The sequence below is a fragment of the Puma concolor genome, chromosome A1, assembly GCF_028749965.1.
Source record: "Puma concolor isolate L17-30 chromosome A1, mPumCon1.1.hap2, whole genome shotgun sequence".
Classification (NCBI taxonomy): Eukaryota; Metazoa; Chordata; class Mammalia; order Carnivora; family Felidae; genus Puma; species Puma concolor.
The window spans coordinates 233,265,413-233,288,948 of record NC_141667.1 but is presented as its reverse complement, the minus strand read 5'-3'; the positions used below and the strand labels follow the sequence as shown (position 1 = coordinate 233,288,948).

The 23,536-nt window shown below is 38.3% G+C and overlaps 1 protein-coding gene across 1 annotated transcript in view; it reads right to left on the bottom strand.

Moving 5' to 3' along the window:
* UBL3 (ubiquitin like 3) overlaps window positions 1–23,536 on the bottom strand; it is a 68,727-nt gene that overhangs the window by 3,221 nt on the left and 41,970 nt on the right. Inside the window, exons 2-4 of the mRNA XM_025923436.2 lie at window positions 10,110–10,218; window positions 5,769–5,855; window positions 49–126 (exon numbers count right to left, since the gene is read on the bottom strand). Of these exons, the coding sequence (XP_025779221.1) occupies window positions 49–126; window positions 5,769–5,855; window positions 10,110–10,218 (274 nt within the window). The remainder of the gene's footprint in view (window positions 1–48; window positions 127–5,768; window positions 5,856–10,109; window positions 10,219–23,536) is intronic.

The following is a 23,536-nucleotide window of genomic DNA, read 5'->3' as shown; positions in this document are numbered from 1 at the left end:
TGTCTCCGCGGCTCAAGTGAGTAACAACCTCTGCGGTACCCGGCTTACCTTGAGAGTTTGGCTCTGGCAATGTCTCTCTGGCCACCAAATGCATCACCGTTGTTTTGCCAAAAGGAAGTTTTAATGCTATGGGAAAAGCAGAAGGTAGTTTGTGACATACATACTGACTGACTGAAATCACCAGTCGGAACTGAAACCACTTAAAGAATCGATCGCTTTCTGCAGGACTTCCTCAGCAGACTGAACTTCTAAACAGTTAGAGCACGTCTTACAAAATGAGATTAGGTCAATATTCTCAGAAACAATTCAGAAATTATTCTGCCCAGCTATGGCCATTAGTCTGACACAGATATCCGTAATGCTTAAGAAAGGGGACAAGAGAAAAGGGGACAAGAGGAGAAAAGAAACTAAAAAAATTTTTCGAGACTACCTTTTCTAGATTAGGGAAAAGTTTAGATTAAGGGAGACTTGTTTCTAAATCTAATTATCTATGAAATATGCAGTCACTTAAGAAAATTACTGCCTTGAACATACCACCGTGGTGTCGAAATAGAAGAAACAACTAATTTAATTTTAAATATTTATTCTCAACCCTGTAGAATTCAGTTAGAGAACAATTTTCTCTCAAAGGTTACTTTAAGAGAACTGCTGTCTTGGTATTCTTAATAATCACTGTTTTCGGGGCGCCTGGGTGGCGCAGTCGGTTAAGCGTCCGACTTCAGCCAGGTCACGATCTCGCAGTCCGTGAGTTCGAGCCCCGCGTCGGGCTCTGGGCTGATGGCTCAGAGCCTGGAGCCTGTTTCCGATTCTGTGTCTCCCTCTCTCTCTGCCCCTCCCCCATTCATGCTATGTCTCTCTCTGTCCCAAAAATAAATAAACGTTGAAAAAAAAATTAAAAAAAAAAATAATCACTGTTTTCTAATTAAGTCTTAATTTAAAAGGTTTTTCTCATTCCTAATAGAACGGTTTTATTATGAAAAGTTTGAGACGTAGAATAATGTAACACACACCCATATGTCCACGAACCACTTAAGCAAATACAAACATTGAGTTTCATGGTGAATGTCTTTGTTATTCTGTATATAAAATTAGAAGCAACCAGTATAAAACAACTTAGGAAGTTATTGCCACAGGCGGGATGTTTCAGGTCTGACATCCAGAACTACGTTCTCTTCACTGACTACAAACTTAAGGCAGGTTTATAATCAGGCAAGTGTGGCCTTCCCGTTACCTGCTTCTGAAATCCTGCTCTATAGGATGATGGTTAACATGCAGATTTAAAGAACAGTACCAAATACCTTCAATGCTATTAATATTTAACGTAACCAAGGTGAGTTTCCATCTTACTTAAAGTTGGTCAGCCATTATTTGGTCTACTCTCTTGACTTCTCAAGTTCAAGTGAAGTAGGATGGCTCATAAATACACACTACGATGAAAGTAGAGGAGGGACTTTTCCGGAGAATCCCCTAGGTTTGATTTAACAATAAAATGCAAATAAGATTTGCTATTATAAAAAGTCTCATTAAGTGTACTGGGAAAACCTGACTGCACTTAAAGCTGCATATCACTCCCCTTCCATTTCTGGACTCTATCTAGTAAGCCAGATCTGGGTTGAAAATCGCATCTCTGCTACTTGCCAACGGGAGACGAGTCACGGGCAAGTCAGTCAGTCACCTGCTCCCAGGCCTCAGTTTCCCGTGCCCAAATTGGAGATGGCAATTCCATCACCTGCCCCTTCCAGCTGTATCGATTAAATGAAGTAATCCAAGGAAAGTGCTTACGGGGCTCGGAACAAAGAAAGCAGGCGGTAAACACCACCCTGTTCTGGTCATCATCAGTTTGAGAAGGCAACGAATCTCAGAAAACAGGTAAGTGAATGGAGACGCGGGACAGGCCTGGGAAGCTGCTGGGTAAAGGTTTACCATTTGAAGCCACACATTTGATGGGGATTATTATTTTTCTTCTGCATTTGAATTTTAACTAGAAATAGTAGATATCGATGCTAACAGTATCAAAGAAGGTAAAGGGAAGAGGGATACAAGAATTTAAGAGGCTTTGTCTTTCCTTCTCTGCAGATGCCTCTGCTTTCTACTGTGACACCGTACAATATCCACAACAGTTTTCAACCTTACATAAAAGTCACCCAGGAATTCAATTATTCCAGTTGTAGACTGGGAGATGGGGAGGGGGAGGAGAAAAAGAGAGGGAGAGAGAGAGAGAAAGAGAGGGAGGGAGGGAAAGAGACTGCGAGAGAGAGAGAGAGCTTTCCTCCAACTAGCGAGCATGCAGAAATCTGCATTTTTCAAAATAAGTATTCCAGCTGATTCTTATGCCAGAGTCTCCAGCACATTTTGGGAAACAATGATCTGGAATGTACTGGATGTCAAACTTGTAGCTGATCCTATTTTCTTTTATCCTTCTTTATCCTTAATAAGACAGTTACCACACCATTTCTTTGGTAGACTGAAATTCTACGCAACTAAAAGGTTGTATCTCAAAAAAGGACATTCAGGGCTATGTTTTAAGGAAACTTGGTAACAAAAGAATTACTAGAAGCACCAAGTCTCCTGGTTTAACCACCCACAAAGTGCCTGAACCCCACCCATGGCTGTACCTACTATTTGTACGGAACCAATAACAAGGATTTCACTCTTTTCCCTTAGTGACACATCCCTTCTTTAGGCAGCCTGACATGTTCACATGATTTTGTACTGAATAATCTGTCCACTTGATTTCCATCTGTTGGTCCTAAGTCTAATTCAGAGGTTAAACCAGAGCAAGTCTCAAGCCATGCAAACCTAGCCTACGCCCTTCTCCACACAAGCCATTCAAACATCGGAAGACAGTTACTACGGCCCTGTGTACCGTCTCCTTCATTATCCACACTCAAGAACACACGGAGACTAAAAAGAAAAATTGTGACCAAAACACGAACACTTGAATGTTATTATTCAACCTTTATCAAACACCCAGGTATACTCATCAACTTGAAAGGTCTGGCTTATGCTTCCATGTTATTTGTCTAAATCACTAAGACCAGAAGTCATTTATTTTGTTTTTGAAAATATTGACAGCAATACAGAAGGAAAATAGTAACAACAAGTCAATCTGTTAATTATACAAACACAAATTCCAAAGAAGTACTAGTAAAATTTTATACTTTAATGGGAATGAATCAGGAGTTTGATTTTAACACAAATCCCATGATCTTCCTTTAATACAAAGTTGAAACTTTGGGGCCACAACAAAAAGATAATGAAAGACGTAAGGGAAATTTCTCACATACGTCAATACTCAAACGGAAACAGAGTCTCAAGATTCATCCATGCAGTTAAGATATTAAATTCAATCAACATCACAAGAGCTTATGTGCAGCAGAGACAATCAAGTAAAGACTAAAGATAGCCTATCCTTCATGAAGGAGTTGGTCCATGCAACTTTGTGAAAGATCTAGAAAAAGAACAACAACAACAAAAAAAACCTGTATTTTATTTATTTAGTTTTACTTATTTGTTTCAAATGTGTAATATATACTTGGAAAAGAACCATCTACAGGCAAAAAAAAAAAAGATTGGGGGGTCAGCTATCTGGAGATGAATGGACTTGCCGAGAGATCGATATCCTCTAATAACTTATTTTATTTTAATGTTTAGTTTATATCACTCATTCATTCTTCAATTTATTTCAGCTAAGACACACACACACACACACACACACACACAGAGTTCACTGATTTCTCCTACCTGCCCCCTCTGGCAACCACAAATCTGTTCTGTGAGCTCGGTTTGTTCATTTCTGTATTTATCGATCATCCTCCTATCAAAGAGCATGTGGTGTTTGTCTTTCTCTGACTTATTTCACTTATTTCCATGTTGTAAATGGCAAGACTTCATTCTTTTTTATGGCTGGCTAATATTCCTGTGTGTGTGTGTGTGTGTGTGTGTGTGTGTGTGTGTGTGTGTCTCCCATTTTGTTCAGAAATGCGTGTCATCGACAAACACAGGTTGCTTCTACATCTTGACTATGTAAATGATGCTGCAACGAACATGGTGCGGCTATCTTTTTGGAGTTAGGGTTTTCATTTTCTTCAGGTAAAAACACAGAAGTGAAGTTGCTGGAACATATGGTACTTCTATTTTTTACTATTTTGAAAACATTTTTAAAAGCTACATTTTGAAAGTAGCTCGGTAGACAGCAGCACTTTTTAGACTAGTTATCTAACACTGCCACTGAAACCTGGTCATGAGTGAAATGCTGTCCTGAAATGTTCCACCTGCCTGATACTGTCATCATAAATCATTTGCATCCATCTCCGCCAGCCCTTATCACCCCCTACGCTGAGTGGGTTTTATCCGTTTCTACTACGCGATACTAATGCACCCTGAGGATTCTATCTCGTTCGACCCACTATCTCCGTGTAGCATGTAAGGAATAAATACATGCTGAAGGAACGAATGAAAATATCCTACCTTTAAGGAAACACAGTAAACATTTCACTGTTAGGTTTAGAGAAAAAAGTCATACTATATTTAAACAAAAATATAAAAGTAGATCACCCCATTTGCCTACCAATCTCTAATTATCAGAATACACTTACAAACCCTGCTGGTGGTAGAGAATGTACCCCATTAGGAGGCACTATTGAGCTACATTTCTCCAATCACATGTAAAGAGCAGTAGTACCAAAGAAGTGTTTACTGTGTGCCAAGCACTGTTCTAAGTGCTTTGAAGACAGAGACTAATCTGACCCTCCCGACCTAGGAGGTCGGCACTGTTGTTAGCCCATTTTATCGATGAGAAAAGTGAGGTAGCTACCCCAAGGGTACACAGAGGGAAGTGGTGGCGCTAGGATACAGCTTAGACCATCTGGTTCTAAATCTGCTTTTAATCGCCGTACTACACTGTCTCCCTGGTGTTACTCCTTTACCTTCATTCTTGCACGACGGGCAACTGTCTCAGTTAGAGTCAAACTGAAAACAAATTATCATAAATTTTTCCTACTTTGTGTGTCTGGCTTTAACTTAAAAATATTACATCTGATTTATATTATCTAAAAAGTACAATAAAATTAAATTCACAAAATAATAGGTATAGACTACTTCTAATGAGAGTTTATTTCATAAGGGAGTAAACACTTATCACAGTGCTAAACTTAAATTTATGAGAATGCAAAATGTAAAGAATAGGCAGAATTTATGAGTTTGAAATTATAATTTTTTTGTAAAATCAGACAATAGCATTTAAAAAATGTTTTTTTTTTTTATTTAAAAAAAAAATTTTTTTAACGTTTTATTTATTTTTGAGACAGGGAGAGACAGAGCATGAACGGGGGAGGGTCAGAGAGAGGGAGACACAGAATCAGAAACAGGCTCCAGGCTCTGAGCTGTCAGCACAGAGCCCGACGCGGGGCTCAAACTCACGGACCGCGAGATCGTGACCTGAGCCGAAGTCGGCCACTTAACCGACTGAGCCACCCAGGTGCCCCTAAAAAATGTTTTTTAACATTTATTCATTTTTAAGAGACAGAGAGAGACAGAGCACGAGCGGCGGAGGGGCAGAAAGAGAGGAAGACACATAATCCAAACCAGGCTCCAGGCTCTGAGCTGTCAGCACAGAGCACGAGGGAGGTCTTGAACCGACAGACTGTGAGATCATGACCTGAGCCAAAGGCAGCCGCCCAGGTGCCCCCAGACAAGGCATTTAAAGAGACAAATGAATAATGCTGCCTGAAGTAAACATTAAATCCCATTACAAAGGTGATTATTACCTCCTAATGTGACATTTCCATGTAGAAATCGTCCTTGATAAATAAGTCGTAGAATATTTGGACTGCTGACCTGCTCTTCCTCCCAGTCTGAAAAGAACGAGTGAACTGTTAGGTGTGTTTAAAGACAGAGTTAAGGTATTATTTCATTGTTCAAAACAATCAGATGCAAATCGGATAGAGAACACATCAAAGAAGACACCTGGAGCCTCCCAATAATGGAAACAGTCACCACTCACAACAGTCAATCACTGCAGGCCTGGTTCTTGGTAGTGCTTCTCATTAATAAGAGCTACAGAAAGACTAGTGTTTGCTTAAGAACAAAATATAGTCCTGAAGGTTAAAACTTAAAACAAGATGGGGAAAAAAATCTAATCCTAGGTAAAGTGAAATGTCATTTGAAAATTAATTGCTATTACCAGTAATTAACAAAGAATATTACAATGTTCCGATATCCGTACCTGTTAAATTATGTATCTGAAGCTAGAAACAATTTAACAAAGATTTTAATATACCCATATAGAGAATAACAAAAACATTATACCTCAATAAGGCTGGAGAACAAAAAATTTTAAAGTAACAAAAAAAATTAACGATGTTTACTTCTGGATGTTGATTTGTTACATTGTCTTCTGAAGCCAAATGATAAACATTATAGAAGACACAACTTTTAGTTCACTTTGCCCAAATACTCAGACGAAACTCGAAAAATAACATACATTAGAAGATACTACACAAATATGAAAGCTAGGGAAGTATATAAAGAAAATCAAAAGACAAACTGGAAGGGTAACAGAATATTTCACTTTGTGTATGACGTATGTTATAGTGAAATATGGAATACTACTCTGTTAAAATAATGATTTAATAAGGACTGATACCGGACAGGGTCCAGGGTTAGTAATTTTACTAGCTGGTCGATGTAATCATTTAAGTTCCTACGGTGACAAAGGTTGGAGAATTCTATTATCATCTTTCTCAAGAATTCTGGTATGATGTGTTTGTTTCCTACAGAAGCTCCTATTACCAGGAGGTAACTATCAACACAAGGCTGAGTTTAAAATATCCTAAAGAGAAGTGACAGAAAAGAGGTAAGTAGAGCACTTTCCTTCTGAGTGTTCAAAATGATGAATATGAACTTGATAAAAGCGTGCCCCCCACTGACTCAGCACAACAGAAATGGGAGAGGAGACATGAACTGGAGTCATTTCTCCCCCAGCTCCCGGTACCTTTTCTCCTGGTCCGTCCCCCCCCCCCCCCACCCGCCCTTAGGTGCCTCTGTTGCCTTCTGATCCTAGTGCTCTCAGGTCCCTCTTCTTCTGAAAGAAAGATCAACTAAGCCTTTACCATTTTAGTATGGACTACTCTGAATTCACCACACCCCAAATTACTGTTTAAGAGACTATTTCTGGTCAAGATGAAAGTGTCCATATAAATAAAGACAAATGACAGGGTCTAATTCACTGGAAAAAAAAATTCTAAAAATATTTAAACTATTGTTTTGAGATGCAGAAACTTAAAGCTACACACTTCATTATTTTAGAGACTGTTGTGATTTCCATGCACTTCATGGGTTTAATATGCTATCTACCCTCCCCTCTCAGAGGATCTAAAATTTAGCAAGACCTATAGAAGAACAATGCTTTAAGGAGGAATTTCAGCAACTAGTAACATGTATTTAGTGGCTACTGTTTTGCACCCCAACCCGGTAAGAGCTAGGTGTCTGATTACTCCGCCTATTAGCAATATTCCGCTAAACTGGCAGAGCAGACCAATGACAACTAACTGTTGCCAAAAATACACCGCACCAAGCGTTTTTTTTTCTACTCATTTAATGTTTACTACACTTTCATTATTAGCACTAATATTTCATATTAGCAAATATTTACATGTGCTGACCTTTAGTGTATGGAGATAAAATGTAGAGCTAGGTTTTTAATTTAAATATTTTATATAAAATAAAAACGACTGATTCCTATTCCCTGCATTGTCTAAAACTGCAGAGCAGAAGTGGTAAACTTAGGAAAGGCTGGGCTCAAAAATTTGTATGTGAAAATAAGTAACGTAAGATTGATACGATTTCAGTGCTCGTAGATGGCGGTTCATTCATTTGGGACACCATTTATGGCAAACACCTGCACTTGAGTCCTGTCTTTGTTTACTCTGTCAGGATTTTTAAGGAATTAAAAGCAATTTTAATATCTAAGTCTGACAATTATGATGGTAAAGCTATTTTTTTTTTTTTGCCACAAGTTACAATGCTGCCCTCCACAAATTAGTTTAAGAGGGACTGCCCTTTTTTGTCTTGTGTAACATTTTCTACAATACCATCGATGTCCAAACTGACCTTTACCCTCTCCTCCCCAAATCATAGAAGTAATCTTCTATATCATCTTTAGTAAAACATCACTATTAGGTATTTAAAAATACTTCTCCAGGGCACCTGGGTGGCTCAGTCAAGCGTCCAACTTTGGCTTAGGTCATGATCTCATGATTCATGAGTTTGCGCCCCATGTCAGCCTCTATGTGGACAGCTCAGAGCCTGGAGCCTGCTTGAGATTCTGTGTCTCCCTCACTCTCTGCCCTCCCCTGCTCATGCTGTGTATGTCTCTCTCTCTCAAAAATAAATAAACATTAAAAGAAAAAAATTTTTAAATGCTTTTCCTACTATAGTTATCTGTCCTGCCTGGCTATGAAGGAAATCTAATATTCTTAGAGCCCCAAGTTTAATCTTCTTCAGCTTTTCTGAAAGTCCTTCTTACCTCTAACCCTTAGCGGTTACCCTTAGAAGTAACCATTCCCTTGGTTACCAATGGAAAAAAGATCCAGTCATTTGAAAGTATTTGTCTAAACCAGTGTTTCTCAAGTGCAGGTCTATGAATCCTGAGTTCATGAACAACACAGCCGTGCTCCTAGGGTCTAAAAGTCCTCCTCAAGAATTTTTAAATCATGCTTTCATTTTAATGATAATCTGGAAGAGATTATCCACATCGTTCAAATAATCACCTTGTACTGCCTTGGGATTTATTGCCCACATATGCACTTTATGATCGTACTGGCACCAAGCAGTACCTCTTTAATTGTCAAGAGGCTCATAAGAAAAGAACGGAGGTTGGCTCAATACGTAAACAATGCATTCTTGCTAAGTGACAACTGGGTACACTGTGTGAAGGAAGCTTTTGTGGTGAACCTGCAGATAACTGGGTCCTCATACAGCACACAGTAGCTAAGGCAAGCCAAGCTCAACGGTCCTTTACTTGTGGTGCAAGCAGGGAGTTGGTTTTAGCAAATATACATCATCTGGCACATTAATGTTGTTAATTTGAACATTATTGGTTTTTGAGTTATACTTGTGCTTGTGGTTGTATATGAGTTAATAAGGATAAAGCATCTTAACTGGGTTTTATGTTTCTATCTTTAAAAAAAAAAAACACTCTAACAAAAATAATTGGAATCAGCACTAGGGAATCTACAGGAATTTTCTTCTCTCTAAAGGAGTTCCATATATTATTTAAAGTTCAGAAATACTGATCTGATTGATTCATTTCGAATACACTGCGTTCTTTGTTGAAATGAGTCTTGTCCTTTAAAGGTCCAAATTGTTTTCACTAGTAAAATTAAGTGAAATCAGCTGAAACCTTCGTATCACTATAACACATGCCCTAAAAAGGATCGAGATGACTGAGGCAAAGTTCAAAGGAAAAACACAAGCTAACGACTCACTTTAGGATGGCAAGACAAAGTCTTATTACATGGAAAAGAATCAGAGAAGAAAGGAATACCATCCTCCCCTCTCTCAAATTTTGTTCTGTCATGGATACTGGCTTGAAAATGCAATGCGTAAATGGATTTTATACCTTCTTGCCCCTTGTAGCTCAGAGGACACATGAAGTGACATGAATTAGAAACTGTGTTAAACTCAATGTTAAGCTGGTTACATATAGGATAGAACAGTGAGAATGCATTATAATTTTTTTAAAACCTTGTTTCTCTTTCCTCTTACTTTGTATTCTGGTATAAATAGATTTACTGATATGAAAGTGTGCACACGTGTTAGCTATGTTGTGTTTTCCTTTTAAAAACGAATTTTCATTTACATTAAAATGGTTCTGAGGCAAAAAGAGGGGTTTTGCAAACTGGCTCCTTCCCCATTTTGCAATGAGGTAGCAGGAGAGCAAAACCTAAGGATGAACACAGTGTTCCTTCCCCTTTAACGCTGAAGCCTGATACCCCCAATTATTTGTCCTTCTTTTATATCTTTCTAACTTTTTCAAAATGTTTGTGAAACAAGGTAGGGTATCAAGAATTAACATTATTCATTCTCAAGAGAAAAACACCACTCACCCATTGGCCAATTGTCATACACATGCTTCGCAATGTCAGAAGCAGAATCATTAGGAGAAAACAGGAACTCTTTTGTTTTCCCGCTTACCAAGATGAGGCGCAAATTTATCTGAAAGAAGACAATGATTCTTTTAATATAAATCTTGAAATTTTTAAAGTAAAAATATGACTCTAGGCTTTTCATTTCAATCACATTCTAAAGTATTACTAAATGCCATTTTCTGGGTTTTACTTATTTAATTCTATAAAGCCTTTCTTTTTTTAAAGAATGGGAATTTCGCATATGACTTTATTTCCATTATTTTATTTATTATATATGGGGGCAGATATATTTGCCTTAATAAATGAACAAAGGAAAACCAAAATTCATCATACTTTTATATTTAATTGCTCTAACAATGTTCAGAATTGGACTTTTATACGTTATCACTATTACTGTAATATACATACTACCCATTGAAAAACAAAAGTGTTGACCTTGCAGATCACATCACTAAATGGGAAAAAAATTTAGTTGATAATCTACTTCTTAGAAAAAACGAGGAGGGAACAATAAATTATACATAGCATTTTAGCCTATAAAAAATCACTCAAGTCTAAACAAACTAACCAGAAACAATAAAGACTTTACAGTGGTTAAACGAGGAATCAATAATAGTAGCTGTATCAATCCCAAACGCAATCATTTATTTGGGGACAGTAAAGGAGGAGCTATGTGTGACAAAGGCCATAAATTCATGCTCAGTGAATAAACTAAGGTAAATAAATAAAGGAATTAAAGTTTTTGAGATCCAATGAATTTACATTTCCAAATAAATATATTTGTTTATACCTTTTGTAACACATTTCTAAATGTTCATTTCTTAAAATATTTTTTCGCTATCCAGAATTAATTTGATGTTATTTTTAAAAACTATGGTATCACTCATTTCTCTGTTACGGAAATGCAGGCGGGGTTTTCTGTGCTTCTGGGACTGTTAAAGAGAGCAAATAAGACCTTCCCCAAAGTTGGGCCTACTCCAGAGTGGAGTCCTGGGACCGGCCCAGCTGCTTTATATATAAAGAACAGAGAACGTCATTGTACTGGTTTGATTGTACCCAGTCCCAGGTTAGCCAAGCTCTCTTCTTCAGTTACCAATACTTTTTCCTCTTAAAAAAAAAAAACAAAAAAACAAAAAAACAAATACCAGAACACCTTGAAGATGGCCACGTCTACAATGAATAAGTTGGCTCCTAACACAGTACCATTAAAGATATCAGGGGGCGCCTGGGTGGCTCAGTCGGTTAAGCGGCCGACTTCAGCTCAGGTCACGATCTCGCGGTCCGTGAGTTCGAGCCCCGTGTCGGGCTCTGGGCTGATGGCTCAGAGCCTGGAGCCTGCTTCCGATTCTGTGTCTCCCTCTCTATCTGCCCCTTCCCCGTTCATGCTCTGTCTCTCTCTGTCTCAAAAATAAATAAACGTTAAAAAAAAAAAAAAAAAAAAAAAGATACCAGGTCACTGATTTACTATCTCTCACCACTATGGCCAATGCCACTTCCCAGTGCCTCAGCACTTTGAAAAAGTATTGAAAGTTATAAAATAACTCCTCTAGAAAAATGCTCTGCACAAACAATTCCTCATTCACTGGGATGTGGCTGGATCCCATATTAGGTGGGGTAGATACAATATTAGAAATTGTATTCTAACTGTATGTGCATTGTATCTCCATAAAAAAGTTTTTTAGAAGATCAGAGAAAAATCTATATTCTGGGTGAAAAGCTCTTTCTATACGTTCAGTAAGAATTTCTTGCCGCCTTTCGTAACCAGAATGGAATTAGACCAAAGAGCCTAATATAGGAAGAAATCTGATGAAATCACACTGCAGCAAACAAGTAAATTCTTTAAGTTCCATCTGAATAATTCAATAATAGTTTGTAAGGACGATTACATTTTAAGAAAGCACCACATATTTATTTCCTATAACAAATCAGTAATGAGTGATTCTTAAGGCAAGAAAACCAACAAGCCTATAATACGAATTTTAGTTGCCAGAGATGCCCAACTCAGAGCAATCTCTTTATATGTGAATATTGATAAATATACACTATACTCTGAAATTATATGGAGACTTTCAATGGCTTCCCACTTCTACAATAGTATACAAGCCCTTCAGTCATTAATGCCCAAGAAATTATGCCCTCATAATGGCTCAGTCACATGTGTTTAACCAGAAAGATAATTAAATTCAAGCCTCCTAAAGACAATGTAAATGATATGAATCTACTTTTTCTCAGAATCATCTTTTTAAGTTCAAAATTAATTTCTACTGGGCTTTTATTCAAATTATAATATCTAAAAATAACGAAGAAAAAAGGGAAAAAAGACTCCTTAGGATCTGTAAAGACAACGCCAAAGCGTACTTCAGATTTTCCCTAATATCCATCAATATGGAAACAGGAAAATAAATGACAGTACATCCTTACTATGGAAATCTGCACAGTTGTTAAACAACATGAGATATAGATCTATATGATTTGACCAGGAAAGGTGTCCATAATAGATTAAACAAAATAACATACACACACCCCCGCATAAATACGTAACACTAAATGGGTTCACGCAGCAAAGTTCTCAGCATTTCTTTTTTTAAAACTGATACCAATCACTGTCACCAGCAAACTGATGTTTCACTTTTGCTTCATAATCAATGGTCTAAAGAATCTGTGTGCATCTAAGTTTTCAGAATGTTAGAAACTTTTGGCCTCTAGCTGTGTTTGTCACAGGTTAAAAAAATTTTTTTTTCATGTTTATGGGTTGACATAAACTTTTCAGTTTGACACAGGCCTACTAAGCCCTACTGGTTATTCACACTGGCCTGCTTCATGCCCTTAAGATACCTGCCTGCTCCCAGAAAACAGTTCAGTTTGTAACGCATGGTACAGTTTCAAAGTGGCTTTGGGCTACAAAATCAGAACAAAAAGCAAGGTAAGATTTCAAAATCTACCTCAGAGAGAACCTAATCCCCTCTGTGGGTAGGGAAGAAAGAGAATATGAAAAACTCTAAGTCTGTATAAATATATAAATCTAGAACTTATCAAATCTTACAGTTAAAACTATCTCAAACTGACATTAACAGTTAAAGACCACTTCAGGAATGAAGTTTATGTCCCAAATTAAAAATAACAGCAATAAACTCACAAAATTCAGTTGCCGAGTAAAGGAACACGTTGCCCAACACGCTTCCAGTGCCCGGTACAATGCCTGGCATACAGAATGCGTTATTTGTTTACCAATAGTTCAGTTTCTTCAGTTTTGATATCCAAGTGGAAACATACTGGAAAAGTCAAGCACTAGGGTTCAAACCCAGGCCTCAGCGTTCTGGGCGTTTTATCAAATGGCCAGTGTGGGATGGAGAATGAGAATGGATAATAATCATTTCTTGGTAGTCCTATGGACATACGGATACTTCCAACATGTGACCACCTCTGTGCTCAATCTGTCAGGCTCTGGATCGCCACTGTGAGCAACGTGCCACAGTTTACACAAATGCTGTCAGTCAGTAAGGCATTTCCAAAAACAAAATTAATTCTGATCTACCATATTCAACACGTATATTGTACCCAATTTTCAAAAGAGGCTGAAGGTTGGGTTACTGACGCAGAAGTCAATGGATGAGTCTAGATCTGTTCTTACGCTTATTCTCTATGTGATGATCTTGCTTCTAGACTAGAAGCTTCCATCTGCCTCAGTATACAGTCAAGTGTATCTTAGGACTGTAACACCAATGGAGGAAAACAGCAAATCCCATAGCCTCTTTTTAGGAAAAGTCTTGAAAGCAATCACCCAGATAAACATCTGGATACACAGGTGGGTCAGTAGTTAACTACTCCTATCATAGTAAAAATTTTCTCAAGCTTATTCAGATAAATAATGTTAATTATAGCTACTCTCAGTAAATGCAGGGCATTCCTATAAATGTGAGCTAGTTTCCTTTAAAAGATTACGTTCCAGGGGTGTCCCGGTTGGTTAAGCGTCCGACTTCGGCTCAGGTCATGATCTCACAGCTTGTGGGTTGGAGGCCTGCATCAGGTTCTGTGCTGACAGCTCAGAGCCTGGAGCCTGCTTCGGATTCTATGCCTCTGTCTCTCTCTCTGACTCTCCCCGGCTCATGCTCGCTCTCGCTCTCTCTCTCTCAAAAAAAAAAAAAAAGATTAAAAAAATTTTAATTTTTTTTAATGTTTATTTATTTTTGACAGAGAGACAGAGACAGAGAGAGGGAGAGAGAGAGAGAGAGAGAGCGAGCATGAGTGGGGGAGGGACAGAGAGAGAGGGAGATACAGAATCTGAAACAGGCTCCAGGCTCTGAGCTGTCAGCACAGAGCCCGATGAGGGGCTCAAACTCACAAAACTGTGAGATCATGACCTGAGCCGAAATCGGACACTCAAACGACTGGGCCACAGAGGCGCCCCTAAAAAAAATTTTAAAAGATTATGTTCCAATTAAATATTTATTAATGAAAGATCGTTTTACTTCTTTGAAAAGCTAAGTCAATACCTCAAAAGAACTTTTGCTTGTGAAGCAGTAGGATTCTTGGCTCATCAACCATGGATTAAAAACAACTCTTGGGGTGCATGGGTGGCTCAGTTGGTTAAGCGTCCAACTTCAGCTCAGGTCATGATCTCATGGTTTATGGGTTCAAGCCCCGTGTTGGGCTCTGTGCTGACAGCTCAGAGCCCGGAGCCCGCTTCGGATTCTGTGTCTCCCTCTCTCTCTGCCCCTCCCCTGCTTGTGCTCAGTCTCTCTCTCAAAAATAAACATTAAAATTAAAAAAAACAACTCTTATTTACAGCTTAAAATGTGATATACCACATGTACATACTTGTCTAAAAATTAAACTGTTAATGAGGACTCTGAATGACTTCATGAGATGGAGTTATTATGTCATACAATCCCCAAGGATGGTGTTTAGATATCCAAATGAGTGATACATTTCATAATTATTTTTGAGGCAAAACAAATCAAAACAAGACTATTAGTGAGGTAGCTACCACGATCATTTTCTTTAAGGCCAGTGGAAATGATAAGGATTCTTCTATGTATGTAATTTCAAGTTAAAAAAAAGTTTTTAGTCAAATTGTCATTCCTATTTGTCAGATTACAGCAATTTGGAGAAACCGCATCTAGAACTTAATTCACACAACAATTTGTATTCAATTGGTCAGGATGAAAAAAACTTAGAGGAAGTAAACAGGGAGAGAATGGAAGATGGAATTGATTGGAATGGTCTTTAGAAATAAGACAGACAACTATGGAGATGGACCATGTCCTTTAAGAGAAATGGGGCTGTTTTCTACAAGAGATCAACGGGTTCACCAGAAAAGGAGTTCCCGACTCCTCCTCTGAGTCTCGGAAGAATAAAATGAATACTGGGGTACTGCACGTTCAAGTGAGGAACCCTAGCCCTCGTAGTGCTCATGCCTGCCCTTTTTGCTCAAGGGCAAGCAAGTGGCCAGTGGAGAGATGTTAGACTTTCTTTGCAAATCAGTTTTTTTCCCCCGAAGCTCTCAATTTATCTCAAGGGGATTATACTGAGTAGATAAAGCCAACCGCAAAAGGTTACAGACTGTGCGATTCCATTAACATAATATTCCTGAAATGACAAAACTATGGAATGGAGAACGGATTAGCGGTAGCCAGGTTTTAGGAAGAGAAGGGGGAGGGGTGGCTGTGTCTATAAAAGGGAAGCACAAGGGATGCTTGTGATGGAACTGTTCTGTGTCTTACCGCGGTGAGTGGTCACATGAATCTGCACATGTGATAAAACTGCACAGAACTAAACGCAAACGCACACACACAAAGGAGTGCATGTAAAGCTGGAGAAATCTGAATAAAGTCTGTGGATTTTATCAGAGTCCATTTTTGCTGTGATAACCGTCCTACAGTTATGTGAGATGCTACCATCAGGGAAAACCAGGTGAAGGGGATATGGGATTCCTCTGTACCATTTCTTACATGGGCATGCACACCTATAATTATCTCAAAATAAGATTTTTTGGGGGGTGGGTGATGGGTATTGAGGAGGGCACCTTTTGGGATGAGCACTGGGTGTTGTATGGAAACCAATTTGACAATAAACTTCATATATTGAAAAAACAAAACAAAACAAAAAATAAATAAAGAACATTTAACCAAAAAAAAAAAGATTTTTTTTAAAGTAAGCACTCAGGGGCACCTTGGGTGGCTCAGTCGGTTGAGCGTCCGACTTCGGCTCAGGTCATGATCTCACAGCTTGTGAGTTCGAGCCCCACATCAGGCTCTGTGCTGACTGCTCAGAGCCTGAAGGCTGCTTAGGATTCTGTCTCTGTCTGTCTGTCTGTCTGTCTGCCTGTCTCTCTCTCTCTCTCTCTCTCTCCCTCTCTGCCCCTAACCCACTCATATTCTGTTTCTGTCTCTCTCAAAAATAAATAAACATTAAAAAAATATTTTTTTGGGGCACCTGGGTGGCGCAGTCGGTTAAGCGTCCGACTTCAGCCAGGTCACGATCTCGCGGTCTATGAGTTTGAGCCCCGCGTCAGGCTCTGGGCTGATGGCTCAGAGCCTGGAGCCTGTTTCCGATTCTGTGTCTCCCTCTCTCTCTGTCCCTCCCCCGTTCATGCTCTGTCTCTCTCTGTCCCAAAAATAAATAAACGTTGAAAAAAAAAAATTTAAAAAAAAATATATATTTTTTTTAAACTAAGCACTCAGCTTGCTAAAAATGTATATGGCATTATATGTCTGTCTTTACTTATTTGCATTTGAAGACAAATTAATGCTTTTTAAAAATTAATACTGTATTAAAATAGCTACTTGATATAGAAAAAAGTATATAAGTCTATCAGTGACTTATTTTAAGACAATGTATAAATTTTAAAATAGATAAGCATATCTTCTTTTTCCTAGAGTTATGGATTTATAAATGGTATATTCTGGATTTCTGTTAAACATTACAGAAAAATGGAATGAGGAAGAAATGTGTTTTTTTTTTTTTTACAGAGAACTGATTTAAAACAAATTATTCACACAACTGCAGTGCTAAATTATGGTAATCATATTTCATAAACTTGCTTTTAGTTGTTCATTTCTTCAAATATTTTCTGAAACAGACAGTGTGCTTGGTGTCTGTATTACAAAAGACTTATTATGAAAGCCTTTGAGGATTTCATAACCTTGAAACTATGAGAGACATCACTGTGGGGGAGAGGGGTGGCTAGGATGTAAAATTTAAGTGCTCATAAATATTAGCTGAATTAATTTTAAAAACAAAAAGGAGAACCTGGAATCCGACATTCCAGAGTCGGGTCTTTTTTTTTTTTTTTTTTTTTCGGTACAGTGAATAAAGGAGTAGAAATGCTAACCCCTGCCATTTATTGTGTGGCTTTAATGGTATTTTGGGTACTGCACTTAGTTACTAGTCACCCAGCCCATTTCTGAAGCAGTTCTTCCTACTCCCAGTTTAGAGTTGTGGGAATGCATTTAGAGACTTTAATAAGCGGGTAAACTGAGATTTGAACCGGGGTGTGCTAACAGCCCAGTATTTGATGTTCACCACTTGGGTCAAGTGAACCAGGTGGTCATGGCAAATTCCTTACCAAGGTCTCCATTATTGGTCATCATCTTAACTACTCTTGCCCTCCCTATGCTCGGACCACAGGTATCTTTTTTCAGCTCCTCAAAACTGCCAAGTTCTTACTTGCTTAAGGCCCTTGTGTGTAGAACGCTGGGTGCCCTATGCTCCCCACCCCAAGCCCCACACACTCTGGCTTCAATGTGTTTAAGGCGGGACGGCACAAATAAATCCTCCTGAGCAATGACACAAAATTTTTGAAGAAAACAGTAGAAAAAAAATTCAAACTAGAATTAGAGAAGCCAAGAAAGCGTTCCTATTCCCCACTGGAATGAAGCAGAAATCCTATTTGTGGAGAAGTTAAGGCATCCAAGGAAACAGATTTTTACCTCTAAGAAAACACACCTAAATTCTTGTCTATGAATTTACTTGTATTGTGGGGTCATAAACTAAGGTACATTGAGATCTGCTAAATGACTTGAAACTATGGGATCTTTTTCTACACTCTTTTTAGCACTCAGCATGATGTCGATTCTAATACACACGGAATATAAAATCTTTATAGGTAACAACACTTACCTGCCCTGAACCATAGGCAAAGGGGAGGCTAGAGAGTTCTCCAGTTTAAGTTCCAAAGTAAACTTTCATGACATCTCATTTTAGTTGGCATGTGATTTTCCAGAACACTTAACTCATTTTAAAATGTAGGTGGAGAACGACATTCCAAAGCAACATTTCATGCTTTTTAAATTATATGAACCTGCCAGCTATTTATTATTTTTTGAGCACTGAACACAAGAAACCTTTGGGCTATACAAATGAATTAATAATAATATTAAATCAGCCTATTTGCTTTCTAGAAAATGTTGACTGATTTTTTTTTTTTTTTTTTTTACTCATCAGTGAAGAAACAAAGAACACATTGGGTTCTTGTAAGCACAGTTCAGAATCAAATAATGTAGCTCAAAATTTATATGACATTTAGTGCCTGGCACACAGTCAGTGTCTAATTAGCCATTATCACAAATTATCTATCATTGTCATCATCAAAACCATTGTTAGTTTAGTAGATCACATTATACTAACTATACAATGTTCTTTCTTTAAATACTTTATAAAGTACAAAACAAGTCTGGGAAACCCTGGTAAAATTAAAATTCCATGAGAAGACTGAACAACATATTTTCTTGAGAAAGCCTTCCAAATTATTCTTAGAATTCTAATCTTTCAAGTTCCAAATCCTGTAAACTTAGAAAACATGTTGGTTCTGAAAATGAATTATGGTTCTGTTTCACATTAAAACCTGACAGTAGGATACAAGCTAGCTGCTTTAACGAGATTTCAACATGCAAGTGTAGCGGTCTAATTTCCTATACATACTATGGACTAAATAGCGAATTTGAATTTAACCAAAGCAGTCTCTCTGGGACACTGGATTTGTATCTAGGGAAACCTTTGTTTTGAGAAAGACTTTCAGGCCTTAGGACTCAATTAAGAACAACAGTTCAGTACAACTGTTTCTGTCAACCAAGCACCGAAGATATTAAATTATAGATAGGAGAAACGGAACTGGCAAAGGCAAAGCGATAAAGAGGACACTGGGGAAGGGAGAGAGTAGCTTTTCCTGTATTTATAATATTATAAATTATCTATTACGTATTTCGGGAGGATGACAACTTCCTTTTCTCTGCCCATCTCCCATTAGTGGAAATCCGACGGTTTATGTTTTTTGGCTAATGGCCTGAAATCATGGGGAAGGAAATTAGTATTTACTGAGTATCAACTATGCACCAGAAGTTTTCCTTACATGTAGTATCTCATTTGAGTAGTTCTAGCACACATCCTATTTTGGTATCTCCTGAATAGTACTTTCTCTTCTCTCTAATCACCTAGCTGCTCTGATAAAACCAGGATGAATCTTTTAGATCACACTTACTCATTTGTCTTGGCTGTGCCATTGCTTGAGCCTTGGCCATATTCCCCTTGAGGTGAGCATCTGCCCTTCTGCTGGGGTATCAATTTCCCTTGCTGCTTCTATGCTATTGTCAAATTCTCAGCACTACTCTAAATACTATGCCTTTCACAATATTCCTCAATCATTCAACTTTTACAGAATTCTTCTGGTTCACAGATAGAGAACGCACAAGGGAAAAGAGGCCCCGAGAGGCCGGCCAAGTAGTGGTGAGGCCAAACAGAACCCAGATTTTCTCTCTCCAGGGTCAGGGTTTGTCCTAGCATACTTCAGTGTCTCCCCAAACTCTCTCTCAACATCCTACAGCTTTCTCAACATTGGACTTCTTGTCTTATTCATACAGCCACTCCAGAAGGGCTTGCTTCTCTTAGGATTCACACAACTTGTGAGACAAAATATTCCTTAATCTGCTGCATAGTAGCTGAAAATTAATCCTGTTTCTCTGAGTGACAGAACCTGTATGGAATATAAGCAAATGTTAAGAGAAAAAGAGTTCTATATTATACACTGTAGAATAAATCTGGAAATGCCAGGTTAAAAAATTCAAACAACGTGTCTGTCAAGAGCTGGTGGGGAGAGTAACGGCGAGTTAATGTTAAATGATTACAGATTTTCATTTTTGCAAGATGAAAAGACTTCTGGAAATGGATGGTGGTGATGGTTGCACATTATGAATGTCTTTAATACCACTGAACTGTACATTTAAGAACAGTTAAGAACACAAAGACAATGGTTTGTTAAAAAAAAAATAACTTCCCATTAATAATTAATCTTGATCCTCTGAAGTTTTAAATTATTGAAATATAATAAAACAGTAGGGGAGTCATCTCATCTAGGTAATTCCGATACACTAAAGTGTTTCATTTTATACGAAGTACAAGAATGGTCAAGATGGTAAATATTATGTGTATTCTACCACCATCTAAAAACCAAAAAATATTTTTTAAAAATTCGGTTTCTTCTCTGCAAAACTTCTCAGAATCATTCATACGCCAAAATGAATTTGTGAATCTCTAAGGGGAAGAGGGACCGATAATGCTACTTTAAGCCGATACTTCAAAAGACTGAACACACAAATGTTTCTTAAACAAGATACGAGGCTAGATGCTACAGAAGATACAAAGGTGATCAAAACATAATAAGTACTTAGGATTTGCGATAAAGCATTCAATCACCTCAGGAGGCAGTGGGGCTAACATAAGCAGGTCACTGAAAAAGTTTGTTTACTGAATTTCAAATTTGTCAGACATAATATATTGATGTGGAGCCTGATTTGCACATAATAAAAAATCAACCATCAGTGTTATGGCATAATATTTTATCATAAAAAATGTTGAAAGGGTTGTAATTAAAATAACCTCTTTTATACCTATTGTTAGAGGATGTCAGAGTGACATTCCTTTTTGAGGTATAATTGTGAATTAGATATTTGCACCACTGCTGAAAGGGCAGGATATACCCAGAAATGGCCTTTAATATTAGACTACAATACACATTAAGATGAACATCTTAAAACGCACAACTAAGGGGCACTTGAGTGGCTCAGTAGGTTAAGTGTCCGACTTCGGCTCAGGTCATGATCTCTTGATCTCTCAAAAGTAAATAAACATTAAAAAAAAAACTTAAAAAATAAAAATGCACAATTGCAAAGACTTATTTTTCCACAAACCTTTTTTTTCAATGTTTATTTTTGAGAGAGAGACAGAGACAGAACACAAGTGGGGGGGGGGGGGTGCGGACAGAGAGAGAGGGAGAGACAGAATCCGAAGCAGGTTCCAGGCTCTGAGCTGTCAGCACGGAGCCTGACGCAAGGCTCAAACTCATGAGCTGTGAGATCATGACCTGAGCTGAAGTTGGACACTTAACCGACTGAGCCACCCAGACGCCCCTAAACTTTTTTTTTTTTTTTTAATGAGGAAAATGGCTTAGACTTGATGCCATGACTATGGTTAGAAAACAAAATAATTTTAATGTGTGCCTTTGCCCTATGAAAGGGAAACAAACAGTTCTCTGAGGGACTGTTCAAGTCCCTTCCAGCTCTAATGTCATGTGATTAGCATTAAACAGAAAGGTCATGTTATTTAGAAATATAAGAATTTTATTATATATAATAAAAAATATATGTAGGATATGTCAACGTTCTAATGACACTGCTATTCCTATCAGTCACACCTCTTATTTGAAGTCATCGAGGCGGGATGATGTAGACCCACTGCCTTCATTTCCTCATCACTGACTCTGCTCTTTAATTCCCTGTGAATCTGCCTTGGAAGCCACACTACTGAACTGCACTCTTGAAGGTCACTTACAACCACCTAATAAGAAACATCAAATAGCTTCTTCTCATTTCTCATCTTCCTTAGTCTCTCTGTAACATGTGACACAGTTAATTCCTCTCCTCGTTAGGTTTCTGTAATTCCCCGAGTGTGTTTTCTGAAACACTGGCCTCCATGAAGGATTCTGGGAGAAAAAAACGGTCCAGTGATCAAGTGAATCTGCAAAACACTGCTTCATATATTTCCCTCTTGGAGATTTGTCATGTGTGTTAACATTAAAAACCCAGAGAATTGCAGTGAACAAATTCACCCAAGACTGCTGTAGTATTTAACCACAGGACCAATGTTCTTTCCCATATTACCTGTTGCCCCCCTCCCAACTCCTCCCCCCCCCCACCCCCCCCACAGATCTAGTGTCTGGTAAAACATACTTTGGGGAATACTATTCCTGCTTCTCTGACCCTCTCTTTTAACTGTTCTTTTTCCTCTTGTACTCCAAATATGGGCCTTCCAAGGTTCCCTCATCAATCTTTTCTTTCCCCAACACCTTCCCCACACTCTGGGGGTGGATAGGGCTTCAACTGTCACCTGTGTGGAACATTCCCAAACTAATTCTCCACGGGACACCAATTTTGTTTCTCCAACTGTCAGCTGACCATTTCTAATTGGATAGCCTGTTGTCCTCTCAAAGACTATGTTTAAACTTATTTCTTCCTAAATAACAGTTATCATTTCTGCTAAACTCTCCTGGTCTCCCAGTTACTCAGGCTTGAAGGCTCAGGGTTGTCATTTACTCTGCGCTTTTTTCCCCCTTTACTGGGTTCCTAAACTCTTGCAAATTCTCTCTGCTGCCTCTCACCCCTAATCCATCTTGCACATTGCCAAACAATTTCAACACCTTAAAATTTTCTCACGGTGCTATAGGTAGCTAACGTTTACTAATCACTTACAAGTGATACAGTACTTTGCATGAGGTATACAGTTAACTGTTATACAACCCTATGAGACACCACCTCCATGTTGTAGATGGTAAACTAGGACACTGCCATTAAGTAACTTCTCAAGACCACATGGTTCACAATCCAAACTTCTCAGTCCAATCCAATTACTACTCTTCCCCTACCCAAATTTCTATTCCAGCCAAATTCGTTATAATTCTATCCTGCCAAGAATCATAAGAATGAATTCCTGATTCTGTTCATTCAGTTCTAATGCCTCCTTTGAAGCCTTTGTGACCACTCTGGATGACAGTGCCCATTCCTCCCCCAGGGCTTCCATCCAATCATGGCATGTGCCGGAGCGGCCCTATGTGTTCACGCTTCATCTGGGACAGTTCTGATCTACAGTTGTGGGATTACTATTAGGATGTACAGTGCTCCCTTTTGCTCTCAAAAGTATCTTAATCTACATAATAAATTATAAGGTTATCTCATCTATTATCATTTATTGTAGCAAGATACATTTTGTATATGTTTTAACTCTCCAATTAAATCATGGTCTTTGAGGATGGAAAATCAATCTTAAAACTTCTTAATAGTTCTCTCAGAAGTTGCTAACATATCAATAAGCACAGTTGTGGAGATGAGGTGCCTTTG